Genomic DNA, 12181 nt, shown 5'->3' on the forward strand with positions numbered 1-12181 from the left:
TTTAGTTTAACTTCTTACGAAAAAATAAACATGTGTACACGAGATCTCACCAACTCATCTCTGACTAAACATTAATAAAATATGTTCAAAAGCAACTGTCTATACACCCAGTTGGTGAGTGTATATTGTCACTTTAGGTGCTTGGCACCTAAAATGGTGTCAGTGACCACAGGAACAAGGGATTATTTGTAAGTAATTAATAATCAGTAACAGTCATAAAGAATCTACACTACACTACGGAGCTTCAACTACGAACTTCTTCACAGACCTCATCCATGTTTAATATTTAATCACTAGTTTTTATTAGTTCTTTGTTCACATACTGCAATATCTAATCAGAGGAAATGATTCATAATAATCCCTGAAGCTCAACAGGAAGACAAAGACTGATAAAGACTCTTGAAGCCAAAAGCTCCTGTAATCTCATCTGTTGGAGATAACTTTTAAGACCTCAATGTAATGAATAGTGAATAATGAATCCCTTCTTGAGGGATAATAATGAGGGCAGACAGTTTCTGCTGACACAGATTTCTCTCAGAGACATCAGTCCAGTTATCAGGCATGATTCCAAAGGTTGGAGTAGTTTGGAGAAAGTTTAATAAACACTTTCATTGCCTTTTTCAAGTCTTGCTGGCATGTGTGTCTAATCAAAAACTCTGTGTCTAAATAACATTTACCTGATGAAGGACTGAGAACAAGAATTGTTGTCAATAAAATAAGTACACATGTTTAAAGGGATATTCCGGTGTAAATTTAATCCATGGTCTAAATCACCGTGAAACTGTGTTAGACTCCCTCTTGAGAGATCAAGTTAGCAGACCGCTAATTTACGGAGTTTTATCAACCTCAGAAATGACCGCACGACAACAATACACTGCAGTAAATGGATCCAAATATAAACCGCCACCAAAAAGCCACAAATAATGCCCAGAACAGCACCAAACTTCAGCAACAGTACAAATAGGGTCTCAGCACATAGTCCGGGGCATTAAAACTCCACTAGATTAGCTGGATTTCTACTGAAAAGCTGACAAAATTTACAACTCTTCTGCAGCAACTTCCTGTTGACGGGAAGTCTCGACGAGTCGATTACCGAGTGCAGTAGAGTTCCGTGGCTCATGGATGAAAATGTATGATTATGACTCCATGGAAAAGCAATCAAAGTTCACATGTGTCTTACCTGCCAGTTTATAACAGTTATTATCGAGAGCGGACAGGGAAAAGAACGGAATCGAGCATTTCTAACCGCACTCGGTAATCGTCGCGTCGGGACTTACTCGACCCGGAAGCTGATGGAGGAGAGTTGAAATCTGTTTTTTGCTTAACAATAGAAATCCTGCTAAGCTAGCGGAGGTTAGATGGCCCAGACTATGTGCTGAGACCCTATTTGTACTGTTGCTGAAGTTTGGTGCTGAGCATTATTTGTGGCTTTTTTGTGGCGGTTTATATTTGGATCCATTTACTGCAGTGTATTGTTGTCGTGCGGTCGTTTGTGAGGTTGATAAAACTCTGTAAATTAGCGGTCTGCTAACTTGATCTCTCGAGAGGGAGTCTAACACAGTTTCACAGTGATTTAGACCGTGGATTAAACTTACACCGGAATATCCCTTTAACTGTATGATATGATTTCTTGGACACACTTTCTTGTACATACTTTTTGTTTAAGCTTTAGTTAATTTTTGCACAGTTAAACCCCCCCAAAAATTACATCAATTTCATAAGTACTAATATTTATAAATGTCCCTATAAAATAATAAATCTTGGATCCTGATGAAAAAAGAGGTGCATTTAGGTGGCTGGTAGCTATGAATGAGTACAAAAAGGGAATGTTAAGCCTTGGTGGAGGTTTGCGCTCTACTGAGAGCCATTGTGTATGTATTGAATATGTGTGTAAATATGCATTTGGCTGGGATTGGCTGACTTTTATTGATCTTTTCTAAAAAAAAAAAAAAAAAAAAAAAGACCCAACTAGTTCATCATTCCACATCGCTTTGTTTTCAAAATCTTCTATGAAACATATGGATTACACATTTATAGGTCAAAACACTGATGCTAGAGGTCAAAACAGAACTGATGTGCACTGTACCTGGTCAAACAGCTGCTTGCCAGTGGTGCTGGGCTGGATGGCAAACTCCAGCTCAGCATCCATGGTGGTGACGCGAACATTGACCTGTGGAAAAACATGAGAAAAGTTCAAAAGCTGACCCACAGCAACAGAGAGGTCCTCACAGGTAGGGACCAATACGAGGTAAAGCATAGAGCACTTCTTTAGTTTGTGTATGTGTGTGTGTGTGTGTGTTTGGAAAGGGGGTGTATTTGCAGAGTAAACACACAGGGCTCTATGTTTATCTCTGCTTTTTCAGAGCCAGACGGGCTGATTGAAGGGAATTCTGTTGCAAAAATATGATGTTCTTTTGGTAAAAAATATTCAGTGATTGCTCAAATTTTTCGTTTTAAGGAATAGTGTTATGAAGCTACATATCAACACACTTCATCTGCTACTAATTCACCAAGCTGAACAGAGGCACCACTGATGTTATCATGAATGAATAGAATGAAAAGAAGAGGACTTAAATATGGCAGCTACTTCAACCATTCACAGAAAAAAGGCAAGTCTTTCAGCTCTGTGGTTAATCATTGATAAGAACGGCCTGTGCATACCAAACGTGGTGGCACATCTGTGTGAAACCCACTTCATGAACGGCGAATCTTAATGTCCATTTACAGGGATCCACCCCAATGATTCATGTGCGATTTCAAAACCATTACAAATAATGTGACCAGTGAGCTGCACAGAAAGATGACGTCAACCATGTCCCATAATGGAGCGCAGCAATATTCTGTATTGTAGGTTTGGTTAGTAATCTGCAAACGGCATCTGAATTTCACACAAAGGTCGGGCAACAATGCAAAAATATTTACAATAGCTGCTTTGAGGTAATGTACAGACTGACTTTCTTTTCTGTGGGTATAATGTCACATGTCTGGTATTTGCGGGGGTTATGAAAAGACACAGACCCTCAAAGTATTGACTGAACTTATTAATGTTCAGTGAAAGTGACACAAAGGGAGTAGTGGACACAGAGGGAAGACAGAGAAAGCCTGCTGACAGAGCCCTCCAGTGACATCTTTCATCTCCAGCCCATTGTGAGCCTCAGTGGTGAACAAACTCAGTGACGCCCACTGGAAAAGGGATGTCTGGGTGACTATCTGGTGACTCAGAGCTGCACCGATTCCTATGAAGCTGCACAGGCTGAGCAGGCTTAAACCCTGACAGAGGTGCCAAATCCAATCACAGCATTGGATGGAAAGCGCCTCAACATGGTGCTGTCCAGGATATTGTAAGAAGACAGCAGTCTAGACAGTGGATATTCAAGGTTGACCCGCTTTCATTTCATCCATGTGTTGGCAGCTTTCAAGTGAGGTTAGCAGAGTTGACTCACTTGGGATTTAAACTCATGATCTGTGGCAAGGCAGACTTTAATTTACCAAAACGAATGAAGTGAAGCACTAAGAATAGAGCTGAGCAATATAGACTTAAAACAATATCACAGTAGTTTTAACTAGAGCCCAACTGATGTATCGTTGGCCAATCACAGATAAATCAATATCGGGATATGTAGGTGGATATACGATGATATGAAAATTAATTTAAGGGGTCATAATGCAGAAAAAGATGGTAGGGCAGCAAAGTTTGTTGTTTCAGTGCACTGATGTCATTTTAGACATTGTTACTGTTAAACAAAAATATTCTCCCTCCATTTCATATCTTTGTAACTGTTTGATAACCACATTTGAGGGATCAATGCAAAAACAATGTGTGTTTATCGGCGGATATATAAATATCTGAATTCGATTTGGTGAGTTCATAAAATTACATCTTTTTACTGTAATGCAGCCCTTAAAACCAGGAAAAGGCAACACTTACGTAAGAACACAATATAACAATATTCAAAATCCAAGACAATAAATAGTCTTATATCACTAAACGGTTTAATATAGATAAACTACCCAGCCAAACTGTAATAACACATGTTCTTACAATTTTAAACTTTTGGATTTAATTGTCCAACAGGAAAACCAGCTTCAACGTACAGCTAAAAGGCAGGGAAAGGAGGGGAAATGCTGCATTTGCTTTGCACAGCAAAACAAAGATCCCCTTTCAGCTGCAGTGCCCCAGCAGGCCCTAGCTATCATCATCTACATTCTGCTGTAGCCAGACTCTTGACAACAAGAACAAAACTACAGCAGACGTTATCAGAAATTGCTCTAATGATTGATAGTTTGAGACCATCTTTGTTTTAAAGCAATTTCACAATCTGGTAGTAGCACCTCTGATTCAGGATGCTTCCGTCAACATCTTTATTTACAGCAGTTACAGTTGGAGCACCTAGAAAAAACACACCCAAACCAAACGAGCAGAGAATGGAACATGTGAATGTGTGGAGCAGACGAGCCAACAGAAACCAGCGAGTGAGTGATATCTGATCTCAAAGTAAGTCCTCCAACGGTAACTCACAATAAACTGAGGCCATTCAGAGCGGTAAAGAAAACATGACACATATGCTAAAAATATACTGGGCAAAGACCCAGAGTTCCACAATGAGCAACTTTAGTCAGAGGAAAGTACAGGCGTCCATATTAACCATATAATGCCCTGCTTCATGAGTCATAACAGTAATAACTGACAAATCTAACTTTCTGTAATGACAAAGAACACGTTTTCACACTCTTGGTTGAAGGTTCACAGCTTTAGTAACCAAGAAACAGTAACAACAAGTAACACAAGCTCTCTGTTGATGCAGGCAATGCAGTAGAAAAAGCAGTTCAGGATTTCTTACTTTGAAACACTTTTTCTTACATAAAACTAAAGCTTATAAAAAGGATAAAGCTTTTTCACGTTTTTGTCAAGAGTCAAGATGAGAAGATTAACACCACTCTCAGGTTTACACTGTTAATACTGTAGTTACACTTAGAAGCCAATTAGCTTAGCTTAGCATATAGACTGGTAACAGCTAGCTAGCTCTGACAAGGATTAAAAAAATAATAATAATTCCACCTCCTTACACCTCTAAAGCTCACGTATTAAGACATTACCTTATTTAATATGTTTAAGAAAGTAAGCCATTCTACAATACATTTTATATAACAAGTTAATTATAACAAGCCTTGTGATCTTTAGGGCCGCAAATAACAATTATTTTTGTCAATTAATCTGTTGATTTTTTTCTTTCTTAACTTGTAAGTGAAAAAAATTGGAGCTGCTGTCGATAAATATCTGTGACTACAACAGAGTCATTCAACCTGCAAATGAATACAGATTGTATTCTTTCTAAGTGAAGACAAAAGCCAGATGTTAGTGGATGTTGGCGGGTTTTTTGACCAGTGTGATAGGGGGATCATATATCCCAGATCTATTGCTTTGAGGTGATCCATAGAACAATTACAGAGGTAAAAATTTGAACTAGAGCTCTGACTAAGGGTGCTAATCTGTAAATTAATCAATAAAGTAATTCCTCAAGAATGCCAAATATTTCCTAGTCACAACCCCTAAAAGTATAAAGATACGCCGTCCTTTCCTGTCCTATATAATCATAAACTGGATATCGTTCCTTCAGACATTTCAATGGAGAGGTTAAGGAGCTGCTCTGGGGCAAGTTAAAGAACTGAGGCGGTCATCACCTCAGTAGTTAAACTGTGAAAAGGTTGCACTGCATTCTTCAGTGAGGACCATTCAATATTTAACCCTCCGCACAGTTTGGCTGGCTTTACAAGAGTCTTTTGCAATTGGAGTCACCATGGGGATTCCACTGAAACAGTTTGAAGGCAATATAGTCATAAACGACAGCTACTACTTGAGTCTGGAACAGAGGTACAACAGGGATGGAGAGCAGGCCCAAGAGCTGAAGTTCTAGAAAGTGACATATCTTTAAAGTGTGCTTTCACAGCTTTATCAATATTAAACGCACGTAATTGAAGAATGACAGTTAGATCACCTGTCACCACTTCAGGAATTATGAATCAGGGCTCGAGGGCGTTCCAGCCACGATTGAGTTATCAATTAGTTAAAGGAACAAACAGTAACAATAGGACTGGACATGAAAAGGAAACACCCATCCATGTTGATCGTGGCCACGCCTTGTACAGTTTGTGTCATGGAGCAGTGGAGGAAACAGGATTCTGGGACAGCCAAGGAGGACTATCGTTTACTTCTGACAATGTGTCATTCAAATAACTGAAACATGAGTCACACAAGTATCAATATAGGAGCCTTAACTGCTCCTGCCACTGGGCAGCTTGGTCCTCTGCAATAAGAAAAAAAAAATGTGTTTCTCTTTTCCAAACAGACATTGTTTTTTTAATGATGTAAGGTATATGATGGTTTCTGTGCCGGTTGGAATCAAATTTAGGGCAAGTTAGCACTTTTATCTTCATTTATCTTTGATTTTCAGGGATTTAAAAAAAATCCTACACGATGATCACTTTGAATGTTTTCATGACTGCTCGATCTGATTTGATGTAAGATAACTTTTAAAGGTGTGGTGACATTTTTGCATTGTATTTGATAACAGTTAGTAGTAAAGGAAGACAGACAAAGTCGAGAGAGCCCAGACATGGGATGAGGATACTGAATTCAAATTTGGAAATTATGTAAAGAGTGTGGCGGGAATCGCACACCCAAAAATGTTTGACGCACATCTTTTGCTATGCAGATACAGTAAACCGTACTCATTTTGGCGCATTTTTCCCAATAACTCTTGTAAGTTAAGGTCACTTTCCGATCACTAGACGACACGCTCTACCCACTGAGCCACAGCCGACTACTCAAGGTTTTCTGGGTATTTTCTGCACAAAAACAAGATTAACACAGCTGTTTTTTTACAAGGCAAGACTCGACTATTACACCAATATCTGAATTAGACAGCCTATATATACCTTAAGGTTTACTTGACTGCAGTTTTGGGTGCCATTTCCTTTCATCACAGAAATATATAAATTTCTGGGCTAGAGCAACTGACACGCTATAAAGCAGTTATCTCATTACACAACCAAATTCCAAATGTAAACCCTTATTTACATATCTTACCAAAGCTTTGGTGAGACTCAGCATGTGTAGGATTAATTTGAGTGTATGAAGCTTTCTGGAGGAAACAGCATCAAAGAAAAACTTCATTAAAAAAGACTTAGTGTCCTTTTGATATTTTTGTACATTGGTGAGGCCATGTAGTGAATGACTGGTAAACCAGAGGATAAGATGAAAATCAAGGCTTCTTGGTATCATGGAAAAAAAAACAGTCTGACATTATCTTCCAAAAAGGCTGCTTTGTGGCAGTAGCCCTCGGCGTGCTTCTGCTATCAGCCAGTGATGATGTCACTTCCAGAGTGACTCTCCTGACAACCATGAGGCCTTTTCTAAACAAACCGACAACATACTTTATGACACTGACCGGGCTTTAGTCATTGTCATCACAATATGCTGCTGTGGTCAACAGCAACCTGTCTCTGACGCAATCTGAGCAGCAATTTCTGCTTCTGTTTTTATTTCTTTTTAACTAAAATCTTACCAATTTTGATCCTTTATTGACAGGTCATTTACAAGACTTTAACCGCTTGTTTCAGGCATTGTCGGGCTTTCTATTCTACCTTTAAAGTGCATTGCTGGGGATAAATAAGTGTTTTCACTTTTTTATTCCATGTCTAGCAAATATCTATCATATTTTCCTTACTACTATAAAACATACATAGGCTATTATACTAGAAATTTCTAATCAGTGATGTGAGGGTGGGGCATGTGCCATGTGCGAATGTACAGTATGTAACAGCTGGGGTGGGGCAAATGAATGCAGAAAATCTGCGCAGCTTCAGGACAGATTCATCAGATCATTTCTTCTTTTTTTTTCAACTATTATTTCGCTTTTCTGGAAACACTAAGTCACCGTTTCAAATCTTTACCAAGACTCCATGAAGACTACGAGAACCCACCATTAAGTGGGAAGCAACCCCCAAATTTCGGCCTGGATAATAGCTTCAAGAGACCAAAAGCGAACCTTGTATTTATCACAAACTCCTGAGGATGTAAACAAGACATGTTCTGCCCCCGTTGATCACGATGTTGCTCAAGTGTCTCAGCATGACAGGAGTTCAAAGATATAGATCCTGAGCCTGTGTCCACCCACACTGTGAGCACAGTCAAAATGAAACAAAGCTCAACTGTCCACGTCTGGAGTTGAACAAGTCACGTAGTTCTTAGCTTGTGATGATGCTAGCTGAAACATATAGGACACCCCCAGGGTATGAGAAAAGCATGTGATTGAGTGGCATTCCCCTATAACAGAGCTCACTGATACTTTTGTTGCTGTTAAGTTTCTATGACATAATTACATAATTAATCCAGTGAAAAGCAGTATTGTTCTGGCTGTGATTCAGTCAATTAATGTGTTCCTGTTTACTTACAGTTTAACAGAAGTGAGTTAATAAATGGACAAGTCAAATGCTTCACAGTTAGCTTGGAAGTTGAGAAAACTGCTCTGACAGCATCATTTTACCACAGGCAATCTGACACTCCCATGAGGTGATGTGCGATTGATTTTCTCAGAAAAGTCACACTATGTATAGTCACACTATGTATAGTCAAACACAGACTGTCGCGTCTCAGACACCAATAAATCAACTGCAAATCAAACACTGTTTAAGTTTTCAGTGAATAGAGGCTAATTTTCTCATAGAGTCCTGGCTTTAGCATCAGTCTGCTATTATTCACTCTACCGCACATCTAAGAGTCTACCAAAACCAGCTGTAAATCCAAGTTAGCTACATGAATGTAAGAAAAAAAGAAAAAACATATTGAATTAAGTACATTTAATCTTCCTTTAACGTAACCTGACATGGTTCAGTTAAGCCTGACTACCAGTAAAAGAGTAACACAACCAACAGTGACTGAAAGTATCAATAAATCCAAATGACTACTCACCGCTTTCGGCATTTTTTCTGTCCTTTTCCTTGCTCTGTGCGAGGAGCCGCTAAATTAAAAAAAAAAAGTGTTTACAGAGAAGATACGTGTTGCTCCGTGTGCCTGTACGTCTCAGTGTGCCTTCCTGGAAAGAGAGAAAGAGGAGAAACGAGTTTGAGACACTTCGGCGTTACTTAAACCCGGGGTGAGGGCAGCTCGGCACTCCTGCAAGCGACAGTCATCAGGATGAATCACCGCGACAGCCCGCAAGCTAACGGCTGCTAGCGAGCACAACACAGGAAGTAGGTGCCCTGAACTTCAAAACAAGAATTTCAACCTTAACATAACCATTTTCCAATGTACACATGAACATAAGTGTTAAAAATGACTGAAACAGAAATATTTTTTGAGGCAACGCTCTGTTACCTCAGTCAGTCAAACTGTTTTGACTACAAACTGCCCAAAAATAGTGGGAATTTTTTTTTTTCCAAGCTCAAAGTGTAATCTTAACATTGCTTTGTAACCCCAAAATATTAAACTCTGCTTTAAGAAAAATGAGAAAAAAAAGGCACATCCTAACATTTGAGAGATTGAAACCAGACACAATTGCCATTTTGTGCTTGATATTTGACTTAAAGGCTGCCACTAATGATTATTTCGAATTGAACGTTCATTAATTCCATTTCAAGTCAGTTTATTTATAAAACCCCAAATCAGGAAGCAAATTGACTCAAAGGGATTTAAAATATGTACATTGTACAACACTCTCAATTAGAGTAAGAAAAATCTAGCCTGTAGCCCATTAAATGTCTGTCAGTAGTTTTTAGTCTGGCCAGCAGCCCAAAACCCAAAGATGCTCATTCATGATAAAATTTACTGGACAAAAGCAGCAAATCTCTGACATTTGAGAAGCTAAAATATGAAGATCTTCAAATGTATTTGCTCAGTATAACTTAAATGACAAAATAAAAAATTTACTGTCGCCTGATGTTCTATCAGTTGAGTGACGAATAGGTCTACAAACCAACAAAACATTTTGATCACAGTCCATATTTAGTATAACCAATGACATTCATAATTTTTGAAACAGTAAGACTCCTTCTTTCTGATCAAACTAATCCTGTAAAACCATCACCCTTCAGAGCACATTCCTTTCCAACCATTTTGTAGTTACTGCTCTAAATGATTTTATTCTGAAATTCAAAGCCGGAAGTCCTACATTTCCCATCTACCTTGACACTATTAAATCATCCAGGCATCAGGCAGGTTAAATAAGGCACACAACTTGCCTCACCCACTCGCAATGATAAAGTTATAGTCTCCACCCTGCTCTGTTTCTGCCTTTTATTTTGACACCTTCATTTGCGAACAAACCCACACCCCAGTGTCGATTAAATGGCAGCCTTTTACTTCAATACTGCTGCTCTGTCTCGCGTAATAAAGTCGCTTTAAGAGGCAAATACACATAGTTTAATCACAAGATCAACATTAATGATAACTAACCTATAACATAAATCCTTCTGGGGTATTTACAGCGTAAGAAAATGTTACATAGATGATTTTTTCGGGGTATATATCCACGAGAGTGTTGCGTTTGCGTGAAGTGGGTACACACCCACAGCGACAGGGAAACGATTCAAGCCCAGCAAACGAGAAATTCCTCCCCTATGATCGGCGCTGACGGAGGAAAAATGTTTCACAACAACACACATCTTTAAAACTTTTAATATTCCGAGCTCGGGGCGTTCAGATCTTGGCTGTGATAACGCTGTCCTTTGTGCGGGAGCTTCCCTGTGCTGCAGCCAGACACATCCTCACTGTAATCCCACTGACACCTGTTGCGAGATTTGCCTCCTTTGTGCAGAGAGGCGAAAAGTGCGCGGAAAAAAGTGGCCCAAAGTGTGTTTTAAGGCACCGCTTGAAGCTCGCTGTGCTGTGTGATGCAGTCAGTACAAGAGGTACAGATGCTGTCCACTTATCAGATCTTACCGGAGTTGATGAGGTCCGGAGATGAGATGAGGATTGTTCACAGCCGCAGATTTCCCCTCCCTCTGCTCACCCAGGCGCAATATGGCGCTCATCCACCCCGCTGTGCTGTGGCTGCCGGCCGAGCCTGTTCCTGCGGTCACCTGCAGGCTGCAGGAGCGCTGCGAGTCCACAGACCAGGGTCCGGGGACCAGCAGGAGACTCTGAGGGCCCCCACAGCAAAAACCAGGACACTTTCATTCTTGTTGAAAGGACATTTTTACTGATGGTGGATTTTCCCCTCCTAGGTTGTGAATATAGGACCACATAATGGTCAATAAACAACTTACAATGTGAACCATGATATGTTTTTATAAATATATGATACAAAGTGATGAACTGACTCTAAGTACAGTTAGTATAGAGTATTGTGCTTAAGTACAATTTTGCTAGTTTGTTCTCCCACTCACAACATTTGCTACTTTTTACTCCACTACCTTTATTTGAACATGTTAGTCATTAAAGTGTTCAAATAATCAGAAATTCCTGAACATCAGATCGGATGAACAGTGAATATGTGTATCATTCACATTTACTTTTTGAGACATTTAATTCCAGAATTTACTGAGATACTTAAGTAAATGTAAACATATTTACTTTAAGACTTTTACTCAAATACAATTACTTTTACCAGAGTTATTTTTTTAACATGTTGTAAAAAGACATTTAAACAGCCTTTATTTTTCTCATGGTATGTCATAATAATAAGGATAAAAGCTAAAATTATAAGATAAAATGTAATAATTGTGAAATAAAGTAAAAATAAAAAGTCATGCATATGAAATGTAAAGTCATAACTAGTTATGATCTTAAAAACCGAAAATATTAAAAGTCATAATTATTAGATAAACGCCCAGAATTAGTACTCAAAAGGTCAAAATTATGGGCTGAAAAACGTTATTATAACTTTAAAGTAAGAAATGATTAAAGTCCTAATTCCGAGTGTTTAAAGTCACAATCTTTAAATAAACGTTGAGTTTTTATCTCTTATCCTCACAATAATGTTATGTTTTCATCCTGTTTTTTATTTTCTTTAATTGGCAGAAATGAGCCTCCATTGAAACCACATGAAGGAGAAAACAATTGTTTGAACAGTGACTCCCAACACAACCTGTGACTGTGAACACACAGGTTAAAACCTCATCCGTCAGATATGTGTCACCTGTGCTGTGCAGAGACGCATCACGGCACAAACTTTTCTGTCAC

At 38.9% G+C, this 12181-nt stretch overlaps 1 protein-coding gene across 1 annotated transcript in view; it reads right to left on the bottom strand.

Annotated features, from left to right (window-relative positions):
- Positions 1-11090, bottom strand: part of ezrb (ezrin b) — a 38723-nt gene extending 27633 nt beyond the window's left edge. Inside the window, exons 1-3 of the mRNA XM_030405858.1 lie at positions 10940-11090; positions 8972-9095; positions 2087-2170 (exon numbers count right to left, since the gene is read on the bottom strand). Of these exons, the coding sequence (XP_030261718.1) occupies positions 2087-2170; positions 8972-8983 (96 nt within the window). The 5' untranslated portion in view covers positions 8984-9095; positions 10940-11090. The remainder of the gene's footprint in view (positions 1-2086; positions 2171-8971; positions 9096-10939) is intronic.
- Between the last annotated feature and the right edge of the window lie 1091 nt (positions 11091-12181).

The sequence above is a fragment of the Sparus aurata genome, chromosome 22 (assembly GCF_900880675.1).
Source record: "Sparus aurata chromosome 22, fSpaAur1.1, whole genome shotgun sequence".
Taxonomy (NCBI): Eukaryota; Metazoa; Chordata; class Actinopteri; order Spariformes; family Sparidae; genus Sparus; species Sparus aurata.